Source organism: Varroa jacobsoni, unplaced genomic scaffold (genome assembly GCF_002532875.2).
Source record: "Varroa jacobsoni isolate VJ856 unplaced genomic scaffold, vjacob_1.0 contig03179, whole genome shotgun sequence".
Lineage (NCBI taxonomy): Eukaryota > Metazoa > Arthropoda > Arachnida > Mesostigmata > Varroidae > Varroa > Varroa jacobsoni.
In genome coordinates, this window is record NW_019214973.1 from 21,050 (window position 1) to 34,142 (window position 13,093).

General features: G+C 42.0%; 3 protein-coding genes across 4 annotated transcripts; 2 read left to right on the forward strand and 1 right to left on the reverse strand.

Moving 5' to 3' along the window:
* The first annotated feature begins 568 nt into the window (after nucleotides 1-568).
* LOC111272764 (Y-box factor homolog) lies at nucleotides 569-4,769 on the forward strand. Of its 2 annotated transcripts, none has more exons than XM_022854380.2 (3): nucleotides 569-1,495; nucleotides 2,762-3,099; nucleotides 3,601-4,769. In XM_022854380.2, exons 1-3 carry the CDS (start codon nucleotides 1,308-1,310, stop codon nucleotides 3,693-3,695), a joined length of 621 nt encoding a protein of 206 aa, XP_022710115.1. In that variant the 5' UTR covers nucleotides 569-1,307; the 3' UTR covers nucleotides 3,696-4,769. The 2 variants fall into 2 exon arrangements, with proteins under 2 accessions (XP_022710115.1, XP_022710116.1); XM_022854381.2 differs by having other exon boundaries at nucleotides 2,762-2,997.
* On the reverse strand, nucleotides 4,591-6,877 carry zetaCOP (COPI coat complex subunit zeta). Its single transcript, XM_022854382.2, has 3 exons — nucleotides 6,435-6,877; nucleotides 5,548-5,734; nucleotides 4,591-4,928 (listed from the first exon to the last, which is right to left on the reverse strand). The coding sequence occupies exons 1-3, from the start codon at nucleotides 6,632-6,634 to the stop codon at nucleotides 4,800-4,802; spliced, it is 516 nt and encodes a 171-aa protein (XP_022710117.1). The 5' UTR covers nucleotides 6,635-6,877; the 3' UTR covers nucleotides 4,591-4,799.
* A 156-nt stretch (nucleotides 6,878-7,033) lies between these two features.
* Nucleotides 7,034-12,792, forward strand: LOC111272763 (heterogeneous nuclear ribonucleoprotein K-like). Its single transcript, XM_022854379.2, has one exon. It carries the CDS (start codon nucleotides 8,183-8,185, stop codon nucleotides 9,143-9,145), a length of 963 nt encoding a protein of 320 aa, XP_022710114.1. The 5' UTR covers nucleotides 7,034-8,182; the 3' UTR covers nucleotides 9,146-12,792.
* Nucleotides 12,793-13,093: the final 301 nt, after the last annotated feature.

Below are 13,093 nucleotides of genomic sequence, written 5' to 3' on the forward strand. Positions count from 1 at the left end.
CATTTATCTACTGAGAGGGCCAATACGTTTCCTGTATACGAAGCTATATGGTATCTAAATAAAAAAGAGAACCAATCGTTCGGCAGATCAGTGTGAAGTCACTGGATCACATCGCTTGTAAACAACAAGGCTTATTTAAATATCTACCATTTAACGTTAGGCATAACCTAGCCACAGGTGTTTGGCTTGAAAATACGCCCTTGAACAAAGAATCACGGCCTGATACGTTGATATAGTACTAAGGCAAAAAAAATAAAACTTATAAGCAGAGTCTGGATTATTATTATCTATTGGATGCTGACCGTGCAAGGTGTTATCGTACAATTACATTTATTGTGAAATAAAGGGTGAGACTGCCGGTTCAAGCCTTGCACGCGACAGGCACAATCCTACTTTACATTCTGTAATTCTAATCTAATGTACCGTTTTGTATCATTATCCGACAGCTACATTCAGTTTTTATTGCTCAAATGAACAGCCCAGTGAACCTGTAGCTTACTGACAGGCGTCAGGCGTTTACCATGTTAACACAGAGAACAAGATGTTTTTGGATCCTCAAACTATTTATTTGAAATTAGGCCAACTGTCACTGTTTATATCGGAAGTGAAAACAGTGGATAACAATAAAGAAGGACAACAGTTTTGGTACCGTCATACAGTTTATGGCGTTTGAGTTCATCATACCTATCAGGAACTTCCGTATTTTTCACAACACGTGTTTCACCATTTGCCCTACAATTGTTTAACAAAGAACTTCACATCAAATTAAAACTGTTAAGAAGCAGCGTAATCACCGAAGACACCTCGGCCTACCGATGCGCTTGAATTTAACATCAGACGCAGCCTTTGCGGTTTCACAGTCTGCGACAGATACAAAATGCTTCGTAGTAAGCGTTCATCAAAGAGAAGTTGTAGGACCACTGACCATGTAACGTTTTCAATAGAAGAAGAACACATGCGCCAGTATATCTAGGAAATCATTGTTTAATCCCTAAAGTGCACAAATCTGCACTCCGTCCCCCGCGGCACACACAAATCTGAACTACCACTAATAGTCAATCATCTGTCCAATCGGAAAACGACGCCACTGTCAATACTCTATTAGCAGCCAAATATGTGTTATCTCTGAGGTACTTCGATTACGGACAACGACGAAGTACGATCCGAAACCACGATCATAGTAATTATTGTCGTAGTGGTTATCGTCAGTGGCCTCCCATCAGTAGACCTATACTATTTTAAGCTTTGAAAAACAAGACCAGATACACACATTTAGGCTTAACTATAGCACGTTGATAACCTCAAGCATGCCGTATTGTCAAGGCATCATCGGACGCATCGGAGGGTTGGCATTCGATTTTTCCAGTGATAAGAACAAAGGCCATTGGTGTTCCAATGCAAAATCGGACGAAACTGATTCACCCAGCGAACCAGATCATCAGGATGATCAAAGCACACGGCTGTTAGTTGCTCAGGAAAATGGCGTTGTCAAATGGTAAGTTGAAACGATGCAAATTCAAACTGGGTGGTAATTAGGGTGTAGAAATGAATCTATAGCTCATTGTAAAAGGCTAGGATTATTGATGCCTATGTGCCTTTTATATGCTGTGCTAATCAAGATAGCTCGTACTCAAAGGATCATGCCAAATGATTCTAGAAAAGAGCATGTTCTTCCACATAAGCGGAAATCCCTAAACAATCCTTTTCGAAATGGGTTCATAACTAGAGTTCAATGGCCTCTTCAAAGATTGAAAGTGCATTAGCCTAACACTGTCGCGTTCATCTCTTTTCAGAAGCAAAACTTTTTTCTCTAAGTTACTCACTAAGCACAGCCATAATACAATTCAAGGTTTTACAGAAGGCACTACGTTAAATATTAGTTACGTCTGCCTATTTCTTCGGTACTTCGACTTATTTTATTTATACTATCAATTTTATTTACATATTTTATACTATCAATTTTATTTACATTAAACAACTAGTACAGACGGCGCGCGCAGGCCGAGTCTTTAGGTGAAATCATTCTGGCAGCATTTGCGTATAAAGCTAAATTTAGCATTTCAATACTCAACATTCGACAATAAAAGCTCACTCTAATAAATCCGGTTTGTCGTGTCATGATTTCATGTAAAATAGTGCAAGAGGTATCCTGGCGAGAACTGTGCTACCGATATGATTCACGAATTTTAATGAAACTACGATTACATTTTTGAGCTTATCTTTGAAAATCCATTTTTAGGGTTCGTATTTATAACCAGTTCATTGTGGCTACTTCGCGGATTGCGTACTAACTACATGCATCACAGTCAAGCAAAAAATCATATGATATGCCTCACAAATACCTGTTAATAAACCCATAACCAAAACGATAAATGTCGCACACGTAAAGCCTTAAACTGACCTTTGGCTTCTCAGACGTTTCCTTGTCTAAGCAAAGATCGCATCACTAGATGTTGTGGGGTAACTGGCACGCAACAATGCACTCTTCTGCGGAGTTTTCCCTAACGAAGTTACGTTCATGTAAAGTTTTGGATATTTCAGTTGGTAGTCGTACATGACATTTTGCAAAACTAGTGCAATGGCAAAATAGAAAGTGCTAAAGTTCAGACGAACTGGCACACTGAAAACAACGCACCATCGTCATAAACTTATCTCATGAACAACAAGCGTCACAATAACGGAAAATCAAAGAGCCATATCTACACATTAAACTCAGCTTTACAACTAAATTGCGTCTGAATCGATCTCGATCTCCCTAAAGGTATGATCCGCATCGTGGATACGGCTTCCTTGTGCGACCGGACGGTTCCGAGCTTTTTGTTCATCGTCAACGTGTGGTTATGGCAGCTGGGGAAGCACCGCTACTCAGAGCGCGAACTCAGCTATCTTTCGACGTGTGGAGGAGCCCACATGGACGACTGGAGGCCCAGAACGTCCGCACAACATGGGGTCGACCGATTTCTAATCGAGTTTCGGGCAAGCGATACTCTCTAATCCGTAGGGAATTTCACGAATCACATGACCTCACGGGACACGATCAGATGCCTTCCATCGGCAACACGCCGATTCGCAAATCTGAATTTGACAATTTGCGAACTGGTAGTTTCTGCACAGATATTTTTATTCTACGAAGCACTGTTTTTCAGTTTACGTTCCTTAACCAATCTCTACGAATACAATTTAGTAAAACGGAGTTCATATGACTGAAAAAATTTCTGAAATACTAACCATAGTCTAAATTATTCTGTAAAGCTATTTTTAGTTTTATTTTTATGTAAGTACATGAATTATGTATTTGAAAAACTGAAGAAAAAGAACCCACAAGTTTTGCCTGAAAATTCACCAGCAGTCAGAATTTAACAGAAGAGTTTTTAAAACTCAGTCTTTTGCAGACTTTAACCTCTCTCTCGAAATGCATCTGAACACGTACCTAAACAACAATTAAACTGGAAATAACCACTGAAAACTAATGTTTTCAGTTATCGAGTGTTGTCCTATAGGGTTGAGCGGCTGACTAGAATCAGTTTGTAGAATAATATGTAGAATAATATATGGAACAATGCTGTAGTAGGATGTTATCATTTAATTTCGTTCTTTTAGATTACTGCCCGCCCCTGCAGATGGCAGCACGATCTCGGTGTTCGTCGCGAAAAATAAAAGAACCTCGAAGGCATTGCACTGACGGTAAATCCTGACCGATAGCGTTAAGTACAGTCTCGGAGTTACCCAGAAATCTGGACTCGTTGTTCACTTTTATTTTGGGATCGAGAGCGTTCTCTAACTGGATTCGTTAGGCGCTGTTACCGAAGAAACCTAAAACTGGATGCGACGTTCGCATTTGTAGCGGTCAGATGGGCTGACTATCACTCACCATTGATTCCTCAATGGTAGGGGCCCCTTTACGGTGTCATGGCCGAGGCTGGCCTAAGCTGGAATGTCGCCCACGCTTCATCGAAAAACTATCTGTTTAACGTAAGATTAACGAAAATATTAATAAAGACGAAATAACGAAATAGAATAATCAATTGTATAACAATTTGCGGAGCTTTCTAATACTACGTAATGCTATCTAATATAATGAAAATTAAGGCAAACCCCATGTAAGGTGTGCGTGTCCTAGAAATGAATAAAATCGAAAAAGTAATAAGACGTTTCTGACTAGCTTATCCTTTTATAACGAAAGTTACAGTAAAAGACCAAGTGAAAACTGCTAAAAGTTTCAGAATGGCGGCGTCAAATCAAAAAACTTAAAAAAGAATAGCCCTTGCGAGGGAATAATGGTAGCTGCAAAACGTGTGTGCAGACAAAAGGGTATTCGAAACGATGTAAGGATATTTACTCAAACATCTGCATATCACAATTTTTTATTAGCAACAACACGGATGTGTTATTGTTTTTTCTATTGTAGTATGAGGTGACAAAACATTACACGTCGAAATATTTTTTACACTGCCATAAGTAAGCCACTTCACTGCAAGAAACTGTCTGCCAAAAATTACACACATGCTACGGTATTACGAAAGGGAACAATAGATTTTCACTATAGCCATTGAAAAAGCATGAATAGCACATATGAAACACACATTTGCGTTTGAAAATATATATGAAATACATTTATTCACACACTATACGATTTATGGCAATGTCGTACTGATATATCGTGAAATGTGTTCCCCGTTCGTCAACATTACACACACGGTCTATAGTTAACATCCAATTACAAGGCATTTGGGGTCGAGAGGACACGTGTGGAAGGTATGGAGGAAAAGTAATGAGAACTAATTTGCGTCTAAAGCCACCTATTTAAGCAATGACCACTTCAGTTGCTCTTTAGCACTTTGGAACAACTGCGAAACGTTCTGCTCCTCGTCGCTGCCCTTCACCGCCAAACGACTAAACACAGCGTTGGCGTCTGTTTCCAGAATGACCTACAAGACAGAGAAAGCAAAACAAAATTGGCATCAATTTCACTAGTCTATATTACCCACCACGCACAACAGCTGTTACGAATAGTGAAATTATTACATAAAATAAGGGAAGTAGGAATCCCAACTCAGCTGAATAATCAAACGAAATTCAACTTCCAGTTGGCCAGTGTCCACTTACTTTCATTTTATTGTCCTATGATGGTTAGTCTATTTTACCATATAATACTTGATCATTTGTTTCATTAGCGGAAATTGAAGCATGGCAAACAAGCAGATCCATTCTGTCTGGAACCTTTCTTTCGGGGTTAGAAAACCTGCACGCACATTGTGAACAGAATACGAAGTTCTCGCTGCCTCAAAAAATTCTGTGCCTAATGCATTAATTTTAAATCTAATCTGATTCTTTATATCGTATCGTTAAAAAATACAATTAAATATACCTTTCCATGGACTACTTATTGATATTTCCTCTGATTGCTATTCATTGCTATTACTGTATTGAAAAAAAGTATTTTAGTAACTCTGTAGCAAAGAGATGCGACAGGAACGTTTAGGAAAAACGACTTTTTTATGTAAACGTGCCAATTAGAGGAACAAAAGACCTTCAAAATCTGTTTACCCCATTATCGCAGATCTCGTCGAGTACAAGAAGAACTGCATCGAGCTGATCGATGAGCGCCCGCTTCTCAACACTCTTCCGGAATAGTAAAGAAAGTGTTTCGTATAAACAGTTGAGTGTTGCAGAGAAAAACAGTGGATTCTGGTTTCCTGATCCGATTACGTACAAGTGCAGGTCCACGTTTGATCTAAACAGCAATGTGACAACAAGGGAAAACCGCCATCGCTATAAACACTTTATTCAGCAATTTACAATTATTTCAACACTGGAAAGGGGCACTTCGGTAAAAAAAAATGATAAAATTTAGCTACAAATATCTATCTAAACGAGAGTAAATTGCAAACTATGAAGAATGATAGATTTACTAAGATAAAAGCATGAGGTACGAAGATAAATTGTTACAACATACTCTGCTGCAGAATATCAGTTTACTAAGAAAGCATAAAATTCGAACGCGCGAAGGGTGGTGGAGAAATACTGGTGGGTAAATATAAAAAATCATAATATGTGTTGTTTGTATCCTGCATCACAAGTAAAATATGAAGACATGATACAATACCTGCGCGTAAATATTTATATTAAGGCACGTGTAATATATACTGGTGCAAGCAACTTCCTCTGACACTTTAATCAAATGTGATCGATTTCAGTCACAAAAAATCTTTTATAAAATTATTAAATCTCATAACATTCATAGAAAACATCATAGCATTCATAGAACGAATTAGAAAGTACATTCAACTAAACTAGCTATGTTACGTACAGTATTCAATTTCATATTCTTTTCGAAATATGTTTAGTACTCGACAAAATATTAATTGAAAATATATTGTGTTTATTAAATACGCAGCGTTGTTCAATGAATCTTGTATGAGTCTATTACTAACTTGTGGACACAAGTGAGTCCCTCGAGCATGCAGACTTCGGCGGCGCCCATTTTATTGAAGAGCATCTTTTCAAAAGATTTCTCGTTGCTGAGTGGACCTGTAGGCTCATAGTAGCGAGCCAATATTCGGTGACCATCCTGATCCATGATAATAATGGCCTTGATCACATTGAGTGTCGGTTCAGAGAGACCTAAATCCATTTTGAAATCTGGATTTTCCCTATTCTGCTTTGTCGTATTAAACTAATCAGGTTATAACAGTCGCTAGTTTAGAAGCCGTTCCTAGTTTTACAATGGTACAACAGACAGATGACAACAAACACAAATCCAATCGATAGTCCAAACATTAACTAACTGCTGGCTCCCTGAACTGGTTAGCAGTAAGACCTGCTCACAGTGTTGCGTTTCTGACTCGCTTTTGTTGCTTGTTTATAGCCATGTTATTTCACTAACACGTTCGAATCTTATTTGATGACTAAATGCCCACAATGAAAACGTGGACGCCCCGCGCTCTTAGCGGGCAGCTGGCTGACGCGCGTTTGAATTTTTCGGGAAAATTTCACATTGCAAATTGCTCATTCAACCGTCACAAACGATGCCGCTTTGTGTCCTGTCCGGTTCCGGTACAAGGCTATTATATTGATCTGACTGTTCTACCAGACGTATGCAACCTTTAAAATGATCTTCGTTTTGAAGCTACGGGGAGCCCGCTAAATCTAGCGGCCAAATCCGTAGGGGCGCCGATCGATTGTTTGAGTCCGGCGTTGTGTGCGATGCGAGCGATTCCGCGACCCGATCGAAAGTAACTAGCGCTACGACGATCGAGTAGAAGTTGATCGTAGACGTGCCGGTACCACCCTCACTAACGTCTAGAGTGAGCGCATCCATCTACGTTGTTTATTACACGACGTTGTCCGCGTTTCTTCGCGCCGTGTGCGTTCCTGTGCTGCTGTTGCACCGCCAGCAGCGGCAGGCAGCAGAAGAATCGTATATAGCGTAGCGTTGTCCAGCAGGGCAGCCCTCCCTAACGCACCCTCCTCCTTGCTGCTACTACTTTGCCCACCTTCATTGTTGGGGCGTCCGTTCGACGAGAGTCGATCTATCTTCCTGAGTGTGTGAGTCCATTCCGTAGGCTACTCGTCATTGTCGTGGGTGTCTCGTGCAGTGAGTGCCTGTGCTTAAGTGCTATTGCGACGGCCGCCGGTGTTCGTGCTGATGCGAAGCTGTCGCGAGGCATACGACTCATCGGCGTTGTACCCTGCCTGCTCCGTGTTCGATTGTAGTGTGGTGATCTGAAGCTGTGGTGGTCGTGAATCGGGGCCGTTGAGCGTCCCACCGGCAGGCAAGAAGCTGCAGTGTGAATTATTTTTCCCCCACTCCCCCCCCCCCCCGCCTATTCATCTGGTGTGCTGGTAGAGCGTGTCATTCGCGTCACTGTTGCGGCTAGTACGGCCTTTAAGTGAGTGAGTGAGCGATCAAACGAACTAGCTCCCAGCGCAAAATCCACTAATCGTCACAATTTGCTGACGCCGCTGCTGCGGCTACCGCCACGAGCCGACTCGATCCCTAGCGAGTGTCGGAAAATCCTCGAATTTCGACTTCTGTGTGCGTGCCGTATTATATCCGCTTTTCCCTCAACAACAACAGTTCGCCCCAATTTAGCCGATAAGCATCTGTCTAGCAAGTGGCGTTAGTCTTCTTGACGCGTCGTTGCTGCTGCTAACGTGATAAGGAAACAACACGGGCGGCATGTTTCGCGGGCGATATGATGGCCCCGGCGGCGGCGTTCAGCGAAAGCGTGCCGGTGGCGGAGACGACCTCGGCGGCGGGGTAGCGAAACGCTCGAAGACCGACGGCGTATGGGATCTGCGTTTTCTGATTCCGTCGCAGCGAGCCGGTGCGATTATCGGCAAGTCCGGTAAACAGATCGTCGAGCTGCGCAGCTCGTTCAATTGCAAGCTCGTAGTGCCTGACTGTGAAGGTGTACCCGAGCGATTGATGCTGGTCCGCGTCAGCCGAAATCTCCTGCCCCAGCTGCTTACATCGATACTACAGAAGCTAACGGGATCCGATGACAATGATTCGAAGACGCGCGCCGAGCTAAAGCTCCTCCTACACCAGAAGGAGGCGGTCGCTCTGATCGGCAAAGGCGGCGCACGAATCAAAGATATCCGTGAGAAGACTACGGCATCGATCAAGATTTTTGATAAAACGTGCCCACTGTCGTCGGACAAGGTAGTTCGAGTAGCTGGCACTACGGACGTGGTCACGGACGCCATCCGTACAGTATGTGAGTCGCTAGAAAACGAGGACGTGCAGATCGGTGATCATTTCACTTACGACCCGGCTAATTACGAGCCGTACACGGCGTACGAATGGGGCGGCATGGATCCGTCCGACGAGAATTTTGCCCTCTCGTCAAACCCGAAAGCACGTGCCGGGGGAATGGGCGGCGCGAGGGGTATGGTGCCGCCACCCCCACGCGACTGGGCACCGGCATGGGGTCCGCCCGAGCGGGCTCCGGCGCCCCGCTTCCCCGACTACGGTGATTATGGCGACTATCCTAGCTCGATGCCGCGCGGTGGTGACTTTGATCGCCGCGGAGGTCCGCCACACTCGCAGAACCACGGAGGCCGTGGGCCACCCCGCAACAACCCGGGCGGCCCTCGAATGCCTCCTCGTGCGGGTCCTCCCCCCAGAAGAAACTACTAACACCCATCAACCACCAACAATTCAGCTTCCTTCCTCCCCGAAAATATCTATCTGCTCACGACTAACTGAACTCGCCTGTCCTATCCCCAACAGACCGTAGGAACACCAAAAACCGGCGATCTATAATTTAGTGTCCGTATGGGGCCCTCACCTTTTGCTCTCCAACATGCTCCACCGTACTCCACCATACTCCAACGTTCTCCAATATGCTCCAACGCCCGTTCTGATGTCGCGACTGTCTGGGTTTCCCCACACCCCAAAGCCACCACCAATCTGCCTTTATGCCCCATCGAAGATACGGTAGATTCTGTGAGCGCCCTGAACTAGGCTAGACATGCGCCTACGCTTCGAACTAATAATCTCAGTTTCCAGTAAATCTCCACGGCCACTTTTGTGTTTCACGAACGTCGAGAAACACGTCGGTTCAGAAACATCTTATTGCCTAGCACAGTTGCTTACCATCCAGGGTAAATACCCTTTGCTTCAAAGTGATGATGGTTGATTTAGCCCCTGTTCAGCGTCCCCAGTCCCCAGATCAGCAAATGAGAGAAGCGATCCCGTGACGATTAAAACTCGACATCGGATACTCTTCTCCCTCCACCTAAACCTCCTGCCTAGACAAACAACTATTGCAGCCCGACTAGCTGAAAATGATCCCGTACGAAAAATAACTCCGTGAAAAAAATCTGAAGTCCGTCGAAATGGGCTTCCTTGCCGGAGAAGCTGTTGCCCTTGAACCACCACCGAAGGCCGATACCCGATAACTGTTCGGCATCCCGACTAATCGGAGACCCTATTTTCACCAACCACAACCACCTGACTCGCCTGATTCCCAAGGACGTAACATGAATTTAGAAATAGACGTGTCACAAAGGTCAACTCCCTTATATGAATACGTTCACACCTAGATGTAGTTCTACCTGTCTATATATATATATATATATATGCATTTCGAAATAGTGTCTGATCGCACTGCTATATAATCCAAGGTTGCTTAATGGTATTTCGATCTAGGATCTATAATTAGTAGTAACATTTATTAACAACAGTAATAACAATATTACTGAAGAAATGTCTCTAGCAGGAGATTGAGCCAAGTGTCTTAAAGGCGTATATAAAAGTATATTCGTTACGCATATTCCTTCGTATTAGTATATGGTTCCGCTGAGCGTTCGTCCTGTAGAAGAAGGAGCAACAGGAAAGCAAAAACAAACGACAATAGCCACTTCAAGCCTCGAGTGAGTGACTTTGGAGTCGAGGGACACAGTGATCCTCATGGTCGGTGAGAATTTAAAAAATTAGTGTTTTTCTGTAGCTATCACCATTGTCTGTCCCTTAGTGTATCGCAACGTTTAGGGCGGGCGGAAACAAAAAGAGCGAGCAGACATGTGGATACAGGGCAACGGTGAAAGTACTGCAGGTCGCCAGATGTTAACAAAAAATCGATTATACGTTGGGGTAGGTTGAAGTCATTTTGAGTGGGTGATAGATGCGCGGAAAGATGTACACGATGCGTAGAGAAGGACGAATTGGGGGAGAGAGAGGGACAGGGGAATCGACTGGCTAACGTATAGACAGACAAACCGAGAGAGGCAAAATAACGCCTGAACAGTGACTGAAAAGGAAAAACGAGCAACGGATTGATTAACATGCATTGAAGCGCACGTAAACCACAACGGAACTTCCGTAGCTTTTCCCCTTTCTAAGTCAAAGCGAAGAACATATACAAAATAACAAAATACCAGTATCAAAACAAACAAATAAACAAGAAAACAATATTTAACTCAGTCAAGCATTGCGGAATAGACGCGTTAAAAAATGTTCTCACACACAGAGACACACACAGAGACACATATGCAGAACATATAAGAGAAAACCTACTTTGTATGTACAATAATAATAATATAACAACAAAAGAAACATCCACAACGGTGAAATAAAAACAACACACACGCCGCTTATTGTAAAAGACCGGAGTGAAACCAACGAAACGTGGAAAAGTAATAGTGAAAATAACCAATACAAATTTAACAAAAAAAATACAAATTTCCAAGCAATTATTATTATTATTATTATTATTATTATATATTAGCATTCTTGTAGAATGGCTTTCAATGATATACTGTCCATTACTACTAACTGTACATTTGTGACAACGACCATTCGTGTGTCGCCAGAATTGAACAGAAGGGGGAAAACCACAGTGAAAACAATTAAAATTATGAAAAAAGTAGAAAGGTGTAAGGGGGAATTGACCATACATATATACATATTCTGGGGAATATTATGTCGACAGTGATAAAATGGTGAATGATCATGATGATGGTGCCATTGGAGGCCAGCTTTATCTAATTTAGCAAAATTTAACTGGCGCAAAGCTAGTGAAGCTGTCAGTGGCGATAGAAGAAAAATCCCTGTATCCTTCTGGTAACTTACCTTCCCAGTGTGTTGTAAAAGACTCCTCTTACCTTCACCTCCTAAAGCTGCGCTCTTTCTTTGTTTAGTATTTTGTTATTACTGCTATGAATAGGAAACGTAAAAATTTCAAGATCCTTAAAGATTAGTTTACATTCCCTTCTTTCACATATTCTCTAAAGTACACCTGTTATTACATATGTAAGATACAGAAACAGCAGCACACCATAGACACAAAATATGGCACGCAGGTACTTGCTCAATTTCCCATATTGGGGTATAAAAATGTACCGAAAATTGGCTACTTGTAGGTTGATTACCCCATGTAGACACGCAGGGACTGTTTTATATCAAGTTGATATATACTTATGAGGTTATCGCTGGCGTCTGTTCTTGTCAATTCAGCTGAGGAGGCAATGTAGAGGGGCGATCTTTTAATTATTGCGACTTCTGAGTAACATAACACGTGTCGAGTTTTTTTTGGAGAGAAACCCATGTACCATACCAGAAATACACATACCATATAAATCACCCGATGGTAGAAGCAGAGTCGACAAATCGTCAACACTCAGCTGATAGCATCTGATTTGACCGATACACAGATTATAGTTAATGATGTAGTTTATTCATCTGATGACTGGTCTGGTTGAAAACAAGCGTTTGATGAGCACCTCGAGCAAAATTTCTTATATAACCACCTATATGCCCTGAACCATTATCAGATTTGAAAGAGACCTGTTTATTAATAATCCCCGTATCGATGAACGTCAAAGAGAGACCATAATTGATACAGTAAAATAGCCGAGAGACAAAGACAAATACATCTAACTAAAGTATATAAACACATACCGAGGGAGATGAAGTAAATATTCTATAAACAGACGCAAGGTAAAGGTAGTGAAGGCAAGAGGTGTGACGTGATGCTCCGTGAATGCATTCAGATTACACATTGAGACAAATAGAGCTGAGAAAGAAAACGCAAATGAAGAAAAAGGAAAAATAACAAGAACACCTGTAACAACAACGATATATTATTGATGCTATATCATATACGAACGAAACCACAATACAATTACTATTATTATTATCTCATTAGTATTATTATAATTATTACATTGTACCAATAAGGAAACACTACAACCATTATATACAATGATATCGAAACGAGAGGATGATTAAAACGGAAAAGGAAGATGGACAAGGCTAAATAAAGATGAAACGTTTCTCCCCAATTGCCATAGTTCCGTTATTGTTAATTCCCGATCACGCAATATTTCGTCTTTTGTTATTGGAATTGTTAATCCTACTACTGTATTTAGACTGGAATGAACGGTTTAATTCCAAAGCCTCCTATCCCCTAGTCCCTTTTGCAATGTAACGTTCTTCCAATAAATTACATTATATGTACGTACGTACGTTAGAATACAGCATGTATTCTAGTTGCTCGTTGTATCTCACTAGAGTTAGAATGTATTGTCATGGTATATGCTATTGCTACTTGTGTAACAATCTCCAGTGGATATGTCACCTTCT